The 19,698-nt window shown below is 43.8% G+C and overlaps 1 protein-coding gene and 1 long non-coding RNA gene across 11 annotated transcripts in view; one reads left to right on the forward strand and one right to left on the reverse strand.

The window, feature by feature from the left end:
* Positions 1–19,698, forward strand: part of ZNF532 (zinc finger protein 532) — a 41,453-nt gene that overhangs the window by 12,344 nt on the left and 9,411 nt on the right. For 9 of the 10 annotated variants that reach the window (XM_048931560.1, XM_048931565.1, XM_048931563.1 and 6 more), the window contains 5 exons: positions 388–2,747; positions 8,111–8,292; positions 11,120–11,296; positions 15,833–15,995; positions 19,342–19,620. In XM_048931560.1, the coding sequence (XP_048787517.1) occupies positions 408–2,747; positions 8,111–8,292; positions 11,120–11,296; positions 15,833–15,995; positions 19,342–19,620 (3,141 nt within the window). In that variant the 5' untranslated portion in view covers positions 388–407. The remainder of the gene's footprint in view (positions 1–387; positions 2,748–8,110; positions 8,293–11,119; positions 11,297–15,832; positions 15,996–19,341; positions 19,621–19,698) is intronic. The other variant, XM_048931568.1, reaches the window with a different exon arrangement.
* LOC125686975 (uncharacterized) overlaps positions 1–19,698 on the reverse strand; it is a 149,342-nt gene that overhangs the window by 1,767 nt on the left and 127,877 nt on the right. The gene's annotated exons all lie outside the window — the stretch shown is intronic.

Consider the following 19,698-nt stretch of genomic DNA (forward strand, 5'->3'; position numbering starts at 1 on the left):
GGGGGATATACAAATAACTCATTATTTTTCTGAAAGCAGTATCTTGCTGTGTTCATGGCATGGGTGGGACAGGGTAGCAGAAAGTGCAAGAAGAACAGTCAGGAATAAAGTCACTTGAAGAGAAGGTATGTCCCTAGAATGAAATCACTAGTGTGCAGTGTATGAACTTGGTGGCATTGTAACGTGAACTCCTGGCGCTGTAATTCAGCTGTACGTTGTACACTGCACTGGGGTACTGTTTTTAATACGTAACTTCTGAAAATAACCACTTGAGAAGTGAAACAGCACCTTTTTTGCATGGCATGTGAGAATGTGTGCTTTCTGTGTTAGAGCATGCTGTCAGAGATTAAAGTACTGAGAGATGAGGACTTTCTGCTTGTTTTGCAGATTTGCCTCCAATCAAATAGATGACCATGGGGGATATGAAGACCCCAGACTTTGACGATCTTCTCGCAGCCTTTGACATCCCAGACATGGTTGACCCAAAAGCAGCTATTGAATCTGGACACGATGACCACGAAAGCCAGATAAAACAAAATGCACACACAGATGAAGATTCTCATACGCCCTCATCGTCTGATGTTGGTGTGAGCGTCATTGTGAAAAACGTGCGTACTATTGATTCTTCTGAAGGAGTAGACAAGGATGGCCACCATTCCACAGGCAATGGCTTGCATAACGGCTTCCTAACATCCTCAGCTCTTGATAGCTACGGTAAAGACGAAGGGAAGCCATTCAAAGACGATGGGTCAGCTTCTGAGACAACACTGAAGGATTCGGCTTTTAACCAGTTCAGTCCAATTTCGAGTGCTGAAGAATTTGATGATGATGAAAAAATTGAGGTAGATGACCCTCCAGACAAAGAAGAGATGCGTGCGAGTTTCAGAACAAATATCTTGACAGGTTCTGTATCTCAGCAGGAATATGACAAACTAAAGGCACTTGGGGGAGAGAATTTGATTAAATCTAGTATCTCAGTGTCAAGCAGTATAGATAAAAATAAAGTTTCTAAGCGGGAGATGGAGACAAACTCTGTGAATTTAAGTATTTATGAGCCTTTCAAAGCACGCAAAGCAGAGGACAAACTGCTAAAAGACAGTTCTGAGAAGCTTCTTGACAACAGAGTACTTGATGGAAAACTGAGTGCTGAAAAAAGTGAAACAAATTTTGCCAGCATCTCGCAGTCCAAAGCAAAGTCATCAGCAAAGCTTTCTTCGTGCATTGCTGCGATTGCAGCACTGAGTGCTAAAAAGGCAGCTACAGATAGCAGTAAGGATTTACAGTCCAATTCTGGGGAGTCTTCTCCTTTACCGAAAGATATGAGTGAAAGTCCCCGGACTACTGAGAAATCACCTGAGCCTCAGAGTCTTATTGATGGTGCTAAAAAGCCATCTCTTAAACCGCCTGATAGTCCCAGAAGTGTGTCAAGTGAAAACAGTAGCAAAGGGTCTCCATCTTCTCCTGCAGGGTCCACACCAGCAATTCCTAAGGTTCGCATAAAAACCATCAAGACTTCCTCCGGGGAGATCAAGAGAACTGTTACTCGAGTGTTGCCAGAAGTTGATTTGGACTCGAGTAAAAAAACAGAGCAGACTGCTTCTATGGTAACTTCCATGACGTCCCTCCTGTCCTCACCAACTTCTGCTGCTGTTCTTTCCTCTCCTCCTAGAGCTCCTCTCCAGTCCGCGGTCGTTACCAATGCAGTTGCATCTGCAGAACTCGCACCAAAGCAGGTCACTATCAAACCTGTGGCTACTGCCTTCCTCCCAGTTTCAGCAGTGAAAACAGCAGGTTCACAAGTTATTAATTTGAAGCTTGCTAACAATACAACCGTGAAAGCCACTGTAATATCTGCTGCTTCTGTGCAGAGTGCCAGTAGCGCCATTATAAAAGCTGCCAATGCCATACAGCAGCAGACTGTTGTGGTGCCAGCATCAAGCCTTGCGAGTGCTAAACTTGTGCCAAAGACAGTCCATCTTGCCAACCTTAACCTCCTGCCTCAGGGTGCTCAGACCACCTCTGAGCTCCGACAAGTGCTAACGAAACCTCAGCAGCAAATAAAGCAGGCAATAATTTCTGCAGCAGCCTCACAGCCTTCTAAGAAGGTGTCTCGAGTCCAAGTGGTGTCATCTCTACAGAGTTCTGTAGTGGAAGCGTTCAACAAGGTGCTGAGCAGTGTCAACCCTGTCCCGGTTTACATCCCCAACCTCAGTCCCCCTGCCAGTGCTGGAATAACGTTGCCCACACGAGGTTACAAGTGTTTGGAGTGCGGGGACTCCTTTGCTCTTGAGAAGAGCCTGACCCAGCATTACGACAGGAGGAGCGTGCGAATTGAAGTGACGTGTAATCATTGCACAAAGAACTTAGTTTTCTACAACAAATGCAGTCTTCTTTCCCATGCTCGCGGACACAAGGAAAAAGGAGTTGTAATGCAGTGTTCGCACCTGATTTTGAAACCAGTCCCAGCAGATCAAATGATAGCATCTCCTTCAAGCAATACTGCTGCACCCATGCTTCAAAGCCCAGCGGGAGCTGGCTCACACACTGTAACAAAGATACAGTCTGGCATAACGGGAACAGTCATATCAGCCCCAGCAAGTACCCCCATCGTCCCAGCCATGCCACTGGACGAAGATCCATCCAAACTCTGTAGGCATGGTCTAAAGTGCTTGGAGTGCAGTGAAGTTTTCCAAGATGAGACATCTCTTGCCACACATTTCCAGCAGGCTGCAGACACAAGTGGACAAGTAGAGTATCATATGTTTAAATTCCAATGTTTCGCCTATAAGCCTAGGAGGCTTTGGAGATGTTTTTCTTTCATTTAGATGTTAACGGTCTCAACCTCCATGATTAAAAGCATAAACTAAAACAGAAAACTTGCAAGCACTTTTATAGTGAATGTCAACATTTTGAACTAAGAGTTTATCTTAGAGTTTTTTTAGGCCCTGAAGTCTAATCCAGTGTGTATTTTCACTAAAATTTAGCATAAGCTTTGTTGCAGCTGAGTACTTAATGGTCTCTAAGATTCTTTTCATGATTATTGCTGTGCTTTGAAATGAGATTGTCCTGTGGAATCCACTTAATTGGCACCCTCATTAGCAGCACACCTATTTAATCTGAGTAGTAATTTTTAAGTGATTCATTCCTGATTTGTCTTTGGTTTTTATTATTTTCATACAGCTCTAGAAATGAGTTTGGCATTCCTGTGACCTACAGGGGCAAACAACTAATAAATGGCACATTGATTCTGCTGGAAGGATATGGAAGGATAAGACCTGGTGTCTTCAGGTCTTTTTTAACCAGAAAGTGGTGTTCACTAGCATGCATTTCTTGCTGTGTGGCCATTTATTCACTTCTTTTGGCTTCCGCTTTCTCTTACTACTGAGTTAAACTTACATTAGCAGAGAATTTCAAAATGGTTGATATGTGGTCTGATCTGAAGGAAGCACATCATTCAATAAAAGCGTGGATCAGCGTGCAGTGTATTTTATAACCCTGTAAGAATTCCCATCGTTAATTAAATGATGGTGTGCCAGTTAAAAGGAATTCTGGTTTATTTCAAAGCATTCAGTTAATCTTGATGCAGCAGCTTGTTGCTGCACGTTGGCAAGGACCTGAAAGGCTCTGTTCCCTGCTCAGACCAATCGAGCCAGGAATGTTCTTGGAATCTCACAGCAGCGTGCAGGATAGGGGTTTGAGTCCTTCAGATAGGAAGGTAGCTCTTCTGCCCATGCATGTTGATCTTATTTTCCATGATAAGTCCTTCAGTTTCATCTGTTTTGTGGTAAGATCCAGTAGACCTTGAGAAACACGCACCTGCAGCGCGTGGCACTGTGATAACTAGGAATTAAAGCAGTCTGTAAGCTTCATAAACAGAATGTATGAGACTGGCAAATCCAGGGGAAATAGGTTGGGAGGACGAGGCAAGAACAGAATGGAAAAAAGAGCAGCAAAGTTTGAATAATAAACAGTTCTGTACTTTCTGTGGGGCCTGTTTTGGTACAGGGATGCATTTTTGTAGAAACACCTTTGGCCTTTCCTGCTGCCTCTTCCCAGTGGTTTTTTTTTTGCCCCATTGCTGCAGAGGATCAGAGGAAGCTCATGGAGGTACAGGAGATAGAACTGCCCACCAGTTGGTATCTCCTGCTGGAAACTCACTGTCTTACGAGGTCTGAGGTATGAATGAGGCCTTAATTACTGCGTGGTAGGACGTGCATTTCCAGATCTCAGAAGAAAAACAAGCACTTTTCTTGTCATTCCATTTTAAAAGAACGCTGTTAATAAACGTAGTTCTGAGAGTTTGTCGAACTATCTTCTTGAAAAAATGAATTAAATATTTTTCTTAGTCCTTTTGGTACATCGATCAGCAGTTTTCATTACGTTTTCTAAGCTGTGTCTTGTTGCGAGCTGTGTGGTGCAGCTGTACAGATGCATCGTGGAAGCCATCCAGCTGAAGGGTTGCTTTAATGAGAGCAGTGCCTCCTGCTTTCTTGCCTTTTCATCCCCTCATCAGCTAGCACATGCATCTCTGCAAGGGCAGTGTTTGCTAAAGAAAGTCTTTGTATAGGTTTATTATAAAAAATGTTACCCCTCTAAAAGCTTGGAAAAGAAACGTCCTCATTTCTCTACATGCTTGGCACTGAGTTTTTGTTGTGAAACAGTGATTATTTTGGGGCAGGAAAACAGGAAAGCTAGATGAAGTATTTTTACCTGGGGAGGAAGGAAGATAAAAATAATTGGATTTTGCAGCCCATTGATGAGTTCTTAGTGCCCACCTGCTCTTGAAATGGAAACTACACACAGTTTTGTGTGTTAACACGAGTCTAGGAAGGAGCTGTTGCTTCTGTTTCATCTCTTGTTACAAAGGTAGAAATGCTCAGTTCTGAATTAAAAAACAGTAAAACATCCTTTGCAGTTAAAAAATCTTCCCTGCAACCTTCTCTTTCTGTAATCCCTCACTCCTGTTAGTAATCCTGTTGAAAGGAATGAGGCCACTCAGTGATGGCTGAGTGAAGCCCTCGCCAGCTTACTGAGGCAGCAAGGCAGCAAGCCTGGTCTAAGTCATGTTAATGCTCCTCTTATCTTCAGCTGTGAGCGTGTTGTTCTGGTGGATGCTGTGTTGCTCATTTGTCTTCAAGAACTCACAGTTCTTGTCTATCTTTATTTTCCAACTCCACAGTTTTTTTCTTCTCACTCCTCTTTTTTTTTTTTTTCCTGAAGCTTTGATTTCAAAGGCAGGCACGTGATGGTTTTCAGAAACTGTTTTATTTTGGTATGGGTTGCAGTGAGAACTGGAATTTAATGCCACCTTAAGCCCAGAATAAAATGGTAAGCAAAAGTGAATTTCAGAATTTCACAGCAGATTCTTGTACTGTAATCAGTTTCAATTAAAAACGTGTACTTTTCAAACTGTCAAACCAGCAGCCCCAGCAAAAAGCATTGCTGGCATTTTGTGTTGGTCTGAATTACTCCCATGGCTGATGGATCTTGCAGACTGCTTGTTGCAGAATCAGAATCTGGGATAACCTTGTTCAGGAGTGCTGTATGGCTGTGAAATAGTGTAGCATCCAGGTTTCTTTCTGTAGTGTTTTGGAAGGACTATGAGAAGCTTTTATGTAAGGAACTTTGCTTTGTTGCCCAGCATTGCACTGCTGCTTATGAATGCCTATATGACAAAAGGTGCCTTTTAGGAATGGTACTGGATCTTAGTAAATGCAGCAGACACACAGTGAGCCAAAGTTAGTCTGGCTTTGGCCACCTGTGAGCCTGAGCTGAAGACAAAGTTGGCATCCCATGGCAGTTCTGAGCAGTGTCAGAAGCAAGGGTGAGTGGCTCAGACCATGCACTGCTCACTGAGGACAAACACTGGCATTTCAGTGGATGTCTGTTTGTGTTTGAGGGCAGTTTCAGCCCTCCTGTTTCACGGAGGTTCTAATCAGAGTGATAGCACTGTAATGGCTGCAGACGATCCATCTCAGACAAAGCTTTGTGCAAGGATGTCTGCTAATTCCTTAGGCTGATAGCAGTGCTGATATGCAACCTGCATTTGGAGAGTCGTAGATTTTCTTTGGTTATCTTGTTCTGCTTCAAGGTTTTGCATTTTGCCATCTTTCTTTTGTCAGGACGTTTGAGAGCTGTGGATGGAGACTGTTCAGACACACATTAGAGTGAACCATACAAAAGAACACGGCTGCTTCAGAGCGTGTGACCTCCAGATATTCCGTGTTAACGTTTCTCCCTAAAATTAATGTTTAAAAAATAATTTACAACCATTTGTATGCAGCTTCAAAAAGGCATTTAGACGAAAAGAAAAAAAAAGTTTGCAGGTTCCAGCACAAAATCACTCTTGTACTCGTGCTTAGAATATCAGTAGCATTGTCAGTATGTAAAGCGATTAAGAAATTACTTTAGGGTTAAACAGGGTTCTATTTGGAAGAAAAAATAATGGTACAGGTGTGCTTTAGTCATTGCAGTTCGGATCTGTCTTGCTGATGAAATGAGAGCAGGTGACTTTTTTGTTCTAGCAAAGTTGCCAATGCTAATAGGGCAGAACTCCACGAAACTTGTTTGTAGCACAGTGTGATTCCTTCTACAGCAGCAGCTTTGATTCTGCTGCTGTGTGCTCTGACCATCTTTAACAGATTTGAAGGAGGGCCCAAATTGGAAGGAGGGTGTGACTTGGTGTAGCCCCAGGAAGTGACTGTTTTAACGTGAGGAGAAGGATTTTCTTGATCATTCGAAGGTTTATTGATCCGTAGATTAGCAAATCGTTTTTAATACAACTCAGGAGATCTTGTTTTGTCTGTAATCTTGCAAAATACACACATCCATCTGCAAGACTGTATGGGTGGCGCTGCTAAAATATGCAAATCCCGTGTTCAAAACTCTCCATGTCATGTAAGAGTCTTAGTTTTGCTTTTAAATCTACCAAAGTCACTAGTGAAATTCATAATTCCCAAGACATAAGGAATGTTTGAATTCGTAAGAAGTTATTTAAGGTCACAAGAAATTATTTGAAGTCTTAAGAAATATTAAACGCTTTACAGAGCGAGGCCTTAGGAAGTGAGGTTAAAATCATTGCCTGCGAAGGCTTGTGCTGGTATTTCTGTTGGAGTCAGTGGAGCAGTGTTCGTGATGAAAGTTAAGCTCCATACAGACTGTCAGACACTGCCTAGAGATGCAGAGGTGCATTGCTGCAGGTGGAACCCGTGGTGCTGCACGTTCTGTTCCTTGTGCCCTCCAGGGATGGAAAGCAGCTGTGAGCAGGAATGAATCCTGCTGACAGCTCCACTGCATGGTTTGTGTTTAACCCCACGAGTGGCACAAAGCAAAGAATTCCAGTGTTTCTGCCTTGGCAAATGGTCTACACACTTGCTGAAGATCTTTTAAAGTTATTTCTGTGTGACAAAATGCAAGAGAAGATGTCATATAGGGAGTAAAGCCTGCACTTAGAAAGGTGGCCCTTCAGAGACTTTGTGACTTTGTTAAATACCTGTACTTTTAGATGCATGATAGTTTGATATTTTACAGTGCAGATGCTGGAGTTTAGCCTCAGAAATGCATTCTGAAATTATCCACAGTCTTTCTGATTGACAATACCCCATTTATTGGCATTGAGGATATTCCCAGTAGAACTCACTGTTAGCAGGGGTCAAAGAAAATGAGGATGATGTACTTGGTGGTGGGTTGTTTTTTTTTTTCTCTGTGTTTTCTTGTGTTTTTTTGTTAGTTTGTTTGTTTGCTTTTTAATTTCTGTGGTTAAAACCATTAGATTTGTTTCCCAAGCTTCGCTTGGGGCCCCTTGCACTGGTAAAGTAACCTTGTGAGGCACCTGAATTAAATGTAAGTAAACTACAATACATCTTCTGTGCTCAGTGATGAATGAAGGAGCTTTGTTGTGCCAGAATGTCAGTATGTGTGGTGCCAGGAGGGACCACCTCAGCCCTGCAAGCTTGGTCAGTACAGTCTGAATTTTGACCTTGCCTGCTTCTTCTGGCTCACATCACAGTCGTAACATTTAACCTTTTATTTATATTACAGTGTTTGACACGAGAAATTGTGTATAGCTGAACCCAACCTTTTGTTTCATCTGTTTTGGTTTATCGTTTAGAAGACATGCAATATCTGCCAGATGCTGCTTCCTAACCAGTGCAGTTTTGCATCACACCAGAGAATTCATCAGCATAAATCTCCATACACGTGTCCTGAATGTGGAGCAATCTGCAGATCTGTCCACTTCCAGACTCATGTCACTAAGAACTGCCTGCATTATACTCGAAGAGTTGGTTTTCGGTCAGTATTATGATTATTTTCGTTGTCAATTTATATGTAATTTATGCTTTCAAAAGTAATTTCCCATTTTCATAAGCCGTGTTTGTAGGATAGAGCTTCTTGGGCTTAAGGTTGTCATGGCAACAATTCTATTAGTAGTACAATTTTTTGAGTAAATAGTGCATTAAAACACAGTTTGTTTTGAGCATCCGCTCTTGTATGTTATTAAATCAGAATATTAGCTAATCTCATCCAGCCATAATATGTCAGATTCAGGGCTTCACAGTTTCTAAGGCCTAGAAAATTCAGATGTATTTTCTTAATTTCACGTTCATAATGGGCTTCTTGATTTTTTTTTTTCCCCAGAACATTGAATTTCAGACTGTTCTTTCTGGTAGAATAATCATTTTCTTATTTTCTACCAGAATTTATTGTCAGGCCGTGGGCGGGCATACTGCACCTGCCTGGTGGCATAGCTAGAGCAGCTTTGTCGAGTCCTTTTTAATCCATTTGCTGTGGGAAGGGAAGATCACTCCGCTTTACACCACTTGCAGATGATGTTTCTCACCCCAGCAGCCTGGCTCTTCTGGTTCCTCACTGTTACTCTGCAGTTTTCCTTCTGTTCTTCTGTTTTCCTGTAACGGCAACTCAGAGTGAACAGGGACCAGAGGTGTTTCGTGGAAGTGCTGAGTTTCAAAGGCCTTGAGAGCTGGGGAAAGTTACTGAAAGCTACAGTGGGGAAATCCGGGAAGGCTGCTGGCTGGCTGGCAGGCAGCACAGCGAGGGATGGAGCAGCCCGCAGTCCTCAGGCATCCCCATTGCGTGCTGTTGGACCACAGAAGGGCGAGTAGCATCCCACTGGGCAGGCAGCCTCTGCTCCTCGTGGAACCCAGCTCCTTTGCTGGGACATCTTCCACCCAGGAGGGAAGCACTTTGCTTGCATCAGGCCAGCTGCTGTCGGTTCTCAGTCCAAACCCATGGCCCTGACACAGCTCTCAGCTCATGTTTCTTTGCTTTGCTTTGCTCTGGTCTCCCAAGCACAGCAGTCTTTTTTTGTTACATATTTCGTACATCTGCCTCCTCCACTCTTCTGCTCTTTCCCCTCGCCTGTCTCTTGGCATCACCTTGAGGGTTTGCTGGCCTGCACCAGCAGCACCAGGAAATCTCAGAGTCCTTCATGGTGAATCGTGACAACGTAACTGAACTTGTCAAGATTTACCAGTAACATTTCACGTCACACTAAGTCAGAATTTCTTTATTTGGGGACAGCAAACCAAAACTGTCCGGGCAAGGAGCAGCAGTATCGAGGAGAGCATAATGCCTTCCTTGCTGTGCTCCCTGCTGCCAGGGCCTCTCACTGGGGAAACACAGCCTGTCCTGCATTTCCATAGGAGCTGTGAAGCAGCTGAACATCTCAGCCTTAAGCTGAATTGCATCCTTGCATGCTGAGAATGAAGGTGACCCAGCATTCCAGGAAAGGAAGGTTTGGGCCTTAGGAGCTGCTCTACTGTACAACACCAGATGCTGAGGACTGTTTACAACTTCACATCACTGTAGAAAAACAGGCAGACAGTGGGGCAGAGGGGGACGAGATGGGACCCAGCAGTGCTGAGGGACACTGCAGCAGGCAGTGGGGACTTGCTTAAAGGAAAGGGTCACGAAGGACAGAGCAGAGCTGGCAGAGTGGGAAAGCTCTTTATTAAATGCCCAGGAATTGGAGCCCAAGCAGATGCAAACTGAACTAGTAGTATTAGGAAGGTGTATCGAGTGCTTCCAAAGGAAAGGATGGTATTTCATAGCATTTAGAGGTGGGGCATTTGAAAAGAAAAGTATTGAGAGCAGTTTTTTTGCTATTTCCTGCTTTATGGCTATGATCAAAACTGTTGGAAAGTTAGGTCATGTTTACACAAAAATCACACTGCTGGTGGGTGCAAAAATTATTGTTTTGGCAGTCTTCTAGGTTTAAATTGTAAAACTCTAGCTGCAAAGTACTGACCAGTAAGAAATGGGGTGGTTTGAGGGATAGTGTTGTCTCTGTTTATTGCAGCATAGCCTTGGACGTACTGGGTACCACTTTGTCCACAAGGTGCATGAAACTGAAAGGGGCCGCTGTGTGTGGGAATGCTCATGTGCTGATTTTAATCCCGTTTTTTAATCGTTTTGTTTTAGAATAGATGCGGGAAGGTCACAAATTTTCGGCAGTGCAAAAGTATGTTTTTGAAAAACACTTCCGGAATTCCAATCTGATGCGTTGCTGTGATTGTTGAGATTCAGTTCAGTTGCCCTGAATTTAAATTTACTCTTTTTTTTTTTTTAATTAAATCCAAGCGTTGATTTAATTATCGGTTCAGAAAATCATTACAGTTATGTCTTCATCAAATCTTAACAAAGGGGAACGGTCCACGTGTTTTGCTGCCTGGTTTTCCATTTTGGTGGTAGCGGTGTACCCTGCACAATCCACTGCATGTGAAAAAAAAAGAATTGCCTTTTGTAAAAGCTTTACAGATCCGCAGAGGTTTTAAGCTTTCTTTTTACAATCAGCGGATGCTTCTCTGTTCACCCTTCTGTCTGTCCTGTTGTAATCCCACGAAATGTTCTGAATTCACATCTCTCAGACCTACAGAGTTAAATTTGGGAAACTTTTTTCTCTTTTTTTGATACGCAGATCTCTGCTTATGTTGATTCCTGCTCTGTTGTTTATAGTTCTGAATTGACAGAATGACGTAGTTTTATCTGGTTATGGATACATGCTTATCTCTCCCACTTGCTTGAAAACCAGCGTTGATTCGGTGTCTTGCAGTACTGCTTTTTGCTAGGCTGAACTGACTCTTCTCCACTCTTTTTGCAGCTGCGTGCATTGCAATGTTGTGTACTCTGATGTGGCGGCACTCAAGTCTCACATTCAAGGTTCTCATTGTGAAGTCTTTTACAAATGTCCTATCTGTCCCATGGCATTTAAATCTGCTCCCAGCACACATTCCCATGCCTATACACAACACCCGGGTATCAAGATAGGCGAACCAAAGTAAGCAAAATTAATCTTTTACTGTACTTGCCTGCATTTTAATAACTTGTGGAATTGCTTTCTGTCTTGTGCTTACAGCGTTAAGTTCCGTACAACAGTTTGTCATTCGTTGGTAATGTGTGGTGTTCTTGTGATTTTTTTATGAGGTTTTAGCTAGGAGTTTGGCAGAAGTTAACTTTCCATTCACAGCAGCAATATCAGTTCTTTAAGCGCAGCGCTAAGGAAAGTATTACAATAAAAGAGGAGAATTGGGTCAGGTGTGAGAGAAGTTCTTTACCCAGGGAGTGGTGAGACCCCAGCACTGCCCAGAGGGGGGTGCCCCATCCCTGGAGGTGCTCGAGGCCATGGACAGGCCTTGGGCAGCCTGAGCTGGTGGGCAGCCAGCCCATAGCAGGGCTTGGAGGGCTGTGAGGTCTTTTCAAACCCAAAAATGCTGTGATCCCACTGTGAACTGCAGAAGTAATTCAGACTCCTGCTAGTGCATTGCTGATGCTGGGTTTTTTTAGTCTGGTTATAGGCGTTTTTACTACAAGCTTAGCAAATGTAATTCCAAGGAGAGCTGCTAAGGCTCATCAGCACTTCTGTAGTGGTTTTACAACATCTGGTTGAAAAGTTCAGATTATTTTCTATCATGCTTACAGACAGCAGTCTTGTAGGTGGATTCGGAAGGTTGGTTCCTTCAGTGCCAGCAGTGCTCAGGGGTTGGGGTGTATGCTGGTGGGGTTACTTCCAGGCAGCAGTGCTGCAGGGTTCCTCAGGGCAGGCAGAGCTGCTGGCCAGGCAGTGCTTTCCTTAAGCTGTCAGTGCTTCATGCAAGCTGCAAGCACTGAGTTCTAGCTCTGCTATGGCTGTCCTGTCTGTCAAGCCCAAGCTGATAGGTGAGAGCTGCTGGCTGTGTGCCTTGTGCAGAGTTCAGAATAAAAACGTGCCTAGAGCTGTACTGTGTAAGCTTTTTGTGACACGTGAGCTTTCTTTTCTGCATTAAGGCTGAACTCTTTCCGTTCTGCAGCTGGGAAGGTTGCACATCGCATCAGTGAGTGCTTTATTGAAGGCAGCCAGGGGCATAATTAGGAAGTGAGAATCGGATCTCAGTTGTACAGATGTTGCATCTTCAGTTGGTGGGAGCTGCAGGTGCAGCATGCCTGAAATTCAGACTCTGTGCTGTAGTGACCTCAGCTCCGTGCTTGCAGTCACAGCCTGTCTTCTGCCTGCCTCTTCTGCTGGTATGAGTGCTGTGCTGAGAGTGAATGCCCCACTGTGTAACTCCATCCTGTTTCTCTGAGGGACGTAGAGCACACTGTGAGCACTGCAGAACCTTGCCACAAACAGCAGGCTCAGGAAGATAGAAAGCAGGTGGGAGAAACAGTGCCTTGTGCTTTGTAATAATTGGATTTCACAGGAATTCTCCTTTTCCTCCTAGCCTATGAGAAGGGGGTGTTTTTATTTATTTGGCAAAAGAGCGCAAAATTTCTGCATCTGGCACTAAATTAAGACAGTTGCACCAGTGGCAAGTGACACCTTGTTTTAACTTGAGGGAATATCTTCAGGGAGAAGCTCTGAAATACCAGCACTTAACCTAAAACTTGTTTGGGGTTCTCTTGATTTCCAGATTAGAGAGCACGAAAGGGCTGAGATCCCCAGCAGAGTGAGATATTCCCCGGGTGAAAAGTACAGAAGGTTTTCTGACCTGTGCTCAGACCTTTTGAGCTGCTTCTCGTAAATCTGGTGAATTAAGTATTTTGAATTAAGTTTCCTTTCCATGTGAAAGCGGTGTTGCTGTGAAATCAGCCAATTTTATCGTGGTGCTGTCGGGCTTTCCCAGTCCCTGCAGTGTCTGGAGTTCCATGCTCCATCATCTCAGGTGTCTGTGGGAGTGCAGTGTCACCTCTGGGCTCAGGATGCCCATGTTGATTGCTGCCTGACCTTAATAAGATCTTGTCTTGCCTATTGCAACCTGTGGTTTTCCTCAGGATTAACTATAAGTATTTGTGTTGCTCACTGTCAGTTGAAAAGGGGAGCTATTAAGTTAACTGGCTCCTGAGGATAGCTCTTGGCCAAGTGACATCAAGCATTGCTTGCACAAATTCCCATTCATCTGTAGTGTTGAGTGCTGTATAAGAAGAAATACATCCACGTTTGATGAATATGCCATATTTATAAAAAAAAAAAAGTCCATCTGCAGTGATTCTCAAATGGTTGAAATTTTAATATAGAGCATTTAATATAAAGCACGGAATGGCTTTCAGCTTTCAGCCCTGACAGCTCTCTCGTAGCCCCTGAGATGCTTTTATGTGCTGCCAAAGGTTACACGTGGTTTTATTTTTTCAGTAGACTGAGAGCAGCATTCAGGTGTTCTCCATGGCTGATCTCTTTCTGAATACTGAAAGAACTCTTGCTTATGAAGCCAGATCATGAATATATCCTGCACTCCTGGTACAAAGTGCAGCACTGGTCCCACAGGTACTGGTTTTTTTAGCGAGGGAAAGGGGCAAGTTGACAGGCAGGTCAGATTGTTTATCAGATGGACGTTCTGCTGTTTGCAGCAGCCGTGTCAGTGTGTGCTGTGTGGCTCAAGGCAGTGGTCATTCAGGGCTGTGCAGCAGCAGCTCAGTTGCCCCTGGTGTTTGCAGGCTGGTAAGCAGTCAGCTCTGACACTGCTGGCAGAGATGCAGACAGCACTGTAAGAGGCAGCTCCTAAGGGACAGAAGGACAGTGTTTGACATCCCAGACTTAGGAAATGTGTGCAGTTGGTACCAGCTCTGTGCATGTTCACCAGAAGATTTGCTACACAACTGCAGTACTCCCCTGCTAGCAGTAAAAGCACTGCCTCCAGTTACCTTGAGCTGCTGTGCTGGGGTAGAGCGTGCATGGATGCTCAGCAGCTGTGTACAGCAGCATGGGGAGGAGATCCACTGCACAGTGAGTGCTTTGTCTTTTAGAGCTCCAACAGTGCATCCTGCACTGTGCTGTGGTTGCAGTAGCACTGTGCCTGGGCAGGGTTTTCCTCCTGCATCCATGGCAGCTGATCTGCTGGACAGTGATCAGTCTGCTTCTCAGGAGTGGTCTCTTGGGATCTCAGTTGAAACTGTCAGTAGGATATGTGGGATCTGTATGGATAGGAGATGTGTGAGGTGAAACAGCATTTTAGAAGTCTGTTTTTCTCCCTACCTCTTACCATCGAGGAGCATTCCCTATTTCTGGCTTCCTACAGGACTTATCTAAACAATCAGGATTTTGAGGAGTAGACATCAGCAGTAATGTGGCAAACTGGAATACGGTTCCAGAATGATGCTTGAGGAGCATTTGTGCCCAGCAGCGCAGCTCTCTGCTGCAGAAAGCAGTGCAGTACAGAGGGGATGCAGTGCAAATAGCAGATCTCGTAGCACATGGGAGAAGCAGAGAAAGAAAAACGTGGCCACAAGGAAGAGAGAGCACAGAAATAATTTTTTCACAGGTTCATGTAAATAACTGTAATGTTTTTCATTATTTCCAATATCTAGAGTCACTGAACGGGTGGGACTTCATGTCCTTGTCCTTGTCACCTCAGAGCACAGTGCAGAATGGTCTTTAGAGCTCTTTCAGACAGCGTGCTGTTGGAGAAAGCTGCTTGGAGGGAAATGGGAAGGAGTTTGGGTAATTTATGTGGGTAACGAGAAAATGTAGTGTGCTAACAAGGTTTGGTGTTCTTTTAGTGGAAGGTCACTCTCCAGGACAGTGATCAGTGTCAGGCTGGTGGGGCTGGGAAGGCTGCAGCCATCCTTGCACTAAGCTCCTGCTCCTGGCTTTCCCTTGTTTTATCTGCAGTTTCTCAGGCATGCCACGACGGATGGCCAGTGGATTACGTTTCTGTCTTACCTGTAGCAAGTTTCTGTGTTACTTTTCTTTCATTCATTTGCAAAACCAAAAACGGATACGCCTTGAGAGAGGAAGTTGCACTTTTGGTGGTGTCTGTGCATTGCATTTATAGATGGGTTCTTAATGGCTTGTAATGGCAAAGCAGGGAACTGTCACCCAGGGAGGTTCCTGTGTCAGAGCATTAACAGGTTCCAGACCTGGCACACAGGAGTCTCAAAGCCATACACGTTGGTAAAAATAAGTTTATCTCAGAGTGCATTATTGGTTATGGTCGTATCAGGGACTCCCTGAAAACAAATTGCTTTTGCAACCTGAACGAGGTATATTCTTTGTCCTTCAGTTATTGCATGACTTCAGGAACTGAAGATGTTTGACTTTCAGAGTATCATAAGCAGAAGTTGATGTTACGTATGTAACTGGCACATGCTGTTGTTTTCTGGCTTAATAGTTTTTTTGTGCTTTTTTTTTTTTCTTTCTGTTTTTCTGCCTTTTCTCCTGCTGCTTTCTTTTGGGTTCTGGAGGTTGTTTTGAATTAGTTGCAATTTACCTTTGTTCAGGCAGTGTGAAATGATTGCTTACACGTGTCAGATCTTGTCTCTGCTGAGAAAAAAGTTAACGTTATGATTCCTGTGGCTAGATCATCACCATGACTGACACTGTTTATTGTACTTCTGTTTTTAGAATAATATATAAATGCTCTATGTGTGACACTGTGTTTACTCTACAACCTTTGCTCTATCGCCACTTTGATCAGCACATTGAAAACCAGAAGGTGTCTGTTTTCAAGTGTCCAGACTGTTCTCTTCTGTATGCACAGAAACAGCTTATGATGGATCATATCAAGGTGTGTAGGCATCTCTTGTTTTATTCTTAGATACTGTTTGTCGTGCAGTGTATCGTTTGGGAAAATACTGTTGAAGGGCTTGCAATTCCAAGAAGGCTGCTGGAAGAAATGTTAGTGGTTCCAAGAGAGTAATCTGTGAGTAACAACCACCAATGCTAAAATGGTATTTTGTCTAACCTTCAGCAGCTGCACTGTAACCACTTACTGAGCTTTGCAGTACGGATGTTGATTTGGATGTAGCAGGAATGTTGCATTCAGTACCTCATCAAAATCGTTGTGGGGTCGTTGAGGTAAGCTGGTCCAATCCTAGCAACTCCTGAGCCTTATTTAGAGCACTGAAGAATTATTCCAGTGGCTAGGAGCTGAGAATGCTGAGTACCTGACCCAATCAAGTCTGTGATGCTCAGAACTTGCTGGTGGTGTGTTTCTTGAATAGATGCAGAATGTGTGTGTGCTCACAGACACACGTGAACACTTTCAGGCAAAGAAAAGAAACCTGAAGTGGATTTTTTTCATCAGTATCCCTATAACTGCATGAATGAATTTACTGGAGAAGATTTACTGTCATCCTTCAAATCGTGTTGCAGAGAACCAGCAGCCCCCTGGCTCTGACCCGTTAGCTGTAGATTTTAAATACGCTACTGGCTGTGCTGAAATCTCTTAGAACTTATTAGCAGGATCTGGTGCCTGGTTAACTGCTGACATTTTACTGTTTAAATAGTAAAATTGGTAGTAGTGAAAAGTAAAACATCTTTCTTGTCTACTGAAGCGATCACTTTGTGTTTTAGCCTCAAGTATGTTACCTTTAATCCCCAGAAATCACTGACGTTGTGAAGAAAACAAGATCAGAAGTCTTGGAGCGAAAGTTGTCCTTTAAAGCCAGTTTTAAACCTGAGTTGGAGACAGGGAAGGGCTGACCAAGGTTCAGACACACACTGGCAGTATGTTTTCTTTGACTCTGAACCAGTTTGTGTTTACTGTAAGAATCGCCTTTGACCTATGCCAGCAAAGTACCATCACATCTGCACATACATCCCTCTAAACCACTGTGCTAGGGCAGGATCTGACCATAGTTAGAGCCAGGAGCTATCCCTATGGGCTGGGGCTGCTCAGCACCTTACTGTAGAGTTGCTCTTTTACTTTGGATTTGGGTGCTTGTAATTTTTCTGGCTGTAGTTTTCCATGCCAGAGTTTGTACTGATGAACACGTTTCACTATAAATGATCCAGAGCTTTTTGAGAACGAGTCTGGAACATTAGAACGTAGGCATTCAGTGACAGTATTACTGCTTTTATTCAGAGTTGCTCATGCTTTCACGTTTAGGAGGTGTGTATAGCAGTAGGAACAGCAGCCATGAAGGGTAAATGGGACTTAAGGAGGAAACTAAAAAGAAAAGAAAGCGTACAGATAAAAGCAAAAAAGAACACGAGAGAGGGGAAGGCTGCTGGACGGGGGCAGAGCTCAGCCCAGCTGGGTTTGGCATGGCTAGACATAAACCAGCAAGGCAGAGACCATATGCACAAAAATAGAATGGGAAAGGACAGAAAGAGGCTCTGAGGGTGGTTGTTTAAAACTACTAAAAAAAAACACCAACAAATCTAGAATTATTCCTGTTGATGAGAATGTGTCTTGTTGACAAAAAGTGTATCTTGTTTTCCTCTGGTGGCTCACAGGAGGAAAATGTCTAGCAGCTGGTGAGAGCAGGGAGCAGAGGTCTGGACTGGAGGTGTAACAGGCTCAGTTCTGTTGATGATAATCACAGAAACCACTGTGACTCAATGCTATATGTTAGTGCTTTTGTTGGTTTTGTTTGTTTGTTTTAATTAGGAAGTTAAACTTTCAGGTATTGAGAAAATTGAGCACGGACGTCTTACTGGTGCTGGCGTGGAATTTCCAGATAAGTCTTCTGTTGAGTGAAGTTAAATGAATATTCAATTACAAAAATCCTGAAGCTGCAGGACACCCCTGCCCACCCCGTGCTCATCCTCCATGTCCTCAATTAATAGGGTAGTCCAGGCAACCTCTTCACTGCACAGTTTGCTTTTGCTCTCAGCACCTGTCAGTCAGTTCAGTGCACTTGGCTTTTTAATAATGTTTCAGCTTTTAAAAGTGCTGGCTTCCTTTTCCAAGCAACGACTCAGTAGAAGAATATGTTCTGCAGGTCAGGTTGACATTTGCAGTTGAACCAGCAAGCAGTCCCAAGGGCCACATTATTTACAAAAGAGCTCAGTACTTGAAGCTGAGGAGGAGCAGATCCTGGAGGAGCAGATGGGCATTCTTACAGTCTCAGAACCCACATCGTGTTAGTTGCTTTTTGTTTCTGAAGTTGCCTCCCTGTTTAGGGTTAGCCAGACACATCATCCAAAGGAGTTATAATGCTGATGAGTATGTGAGGGGATGAGAGTGCTGCCCTGTAAAGGGCAATGGAAATGTAAAGGGGATGGGAAGGAGCCCTTGCTAATGGGCACCTGCTCAGCAATACATTCATTCTAGGTTGCAGTCATGTGTCTTGGCCCAGAACACTGCTGACTGCCTCCTGTTGTGTCCACGTCCCTGTCTGAAACCCAGGCACAGAGCTGATCCTCCAGGGGTTTGTCTTCTTTGCAGGCCCAGGGATGGCGCTGCCATGTGGCACTGGCTCCAGAGACTGGGAGAGGGGAAGTGGAAGAGTTCTTCCCGTCTTACAAATGAGTTATGGAATCCTAGATTCTAGAATCTGGAAGGGAGGGTCACTTCATGAGAGCTGCAAGGTGCTGAGCAGCTTCTTAGCTGTCCCCTCCAGCCCTGCACACCATCGGTTCCAAGGACTGTTAGCAGTGTGTAGCCCTGAGCATGCAGTGAGACAGAGTTAGCACAGGCTTAACATAAAATAATAACATATCATAATAAACTGCCTGATCTTTCCAGAGTTGCCTTTTCTTGTCTTATTTGCCAGTGCTCTAAAACAAAACTTGTCAGTAAAAACCCCGCCTTCTTGCAAATCTCTACTTAGACACATAGTTTGAAATGAGGATTTTAATTAGCTACACTAGGTAAGTAAAGCAAGAGACCGAATATAACTTAATGCATTCACTGAGCCCTTTTTTCTCCTTGCTCAGCAGCAGCTAAATCTTCGCAGTCTCACTTTATGGTGAACTGCTCTTTAGCTGTGACTGGCATCTGTTTGTTGGCCAGTGTCTGCTCACGCTACACTTTACCTTCATTTGGTCACTGTTTTTTTAAGTGAGGAATGTGATCTGATAAGAGTATGGCAAAGCAGATGAACGCTTTTGATTCAGAGGGCATTCAGCATTTTAATACAATTGTACACACCCGCGTTAATTGCTTACTTTTTATTTTATTGTAGTCAATGCACGGAACTTTGAAAAGTGTTGAAGGGCCACCAAACCTGGGGATAAATTTACCTCTGAGTACGAAACCCACAAATCAGAACTCAGCCAGCCACAATAAAGAGGACACGAAATCCATCAATGGAACGGAAAAATTAGAGAAGAAATCTCCTTCTCCTTTAAAGAAAGGAGAGCCTAAAAAGGTCAGCAGTCGTGGCTGGACGTGTTGGGATTGCGATAGGTTCTTCACTCAGAGAGACGTTTACATCTCCCACATGAGGAAAGAACATGGAAAGGTAAATGAATATTTAATTACAAGAATACGACTTAAGCCTAAAATACGAAGTTATGTTATTGGTTTTCTTTTTAATGCA

Source organism: Lagopus muta, chromosome Z (assembly GCF_023343835.1).
Source record: "Lagopus muta isolate bLagMut1 chromosome Z, bLagMut1 primary, whole genome shotgun sequence".
NCBI classification, from domain to species: domain Eukaryota; kingdom Metazoa; phylum Chordata; class Aves; order Galliformes; family Phasianidae; genus Lagopus; species Lagopus muta.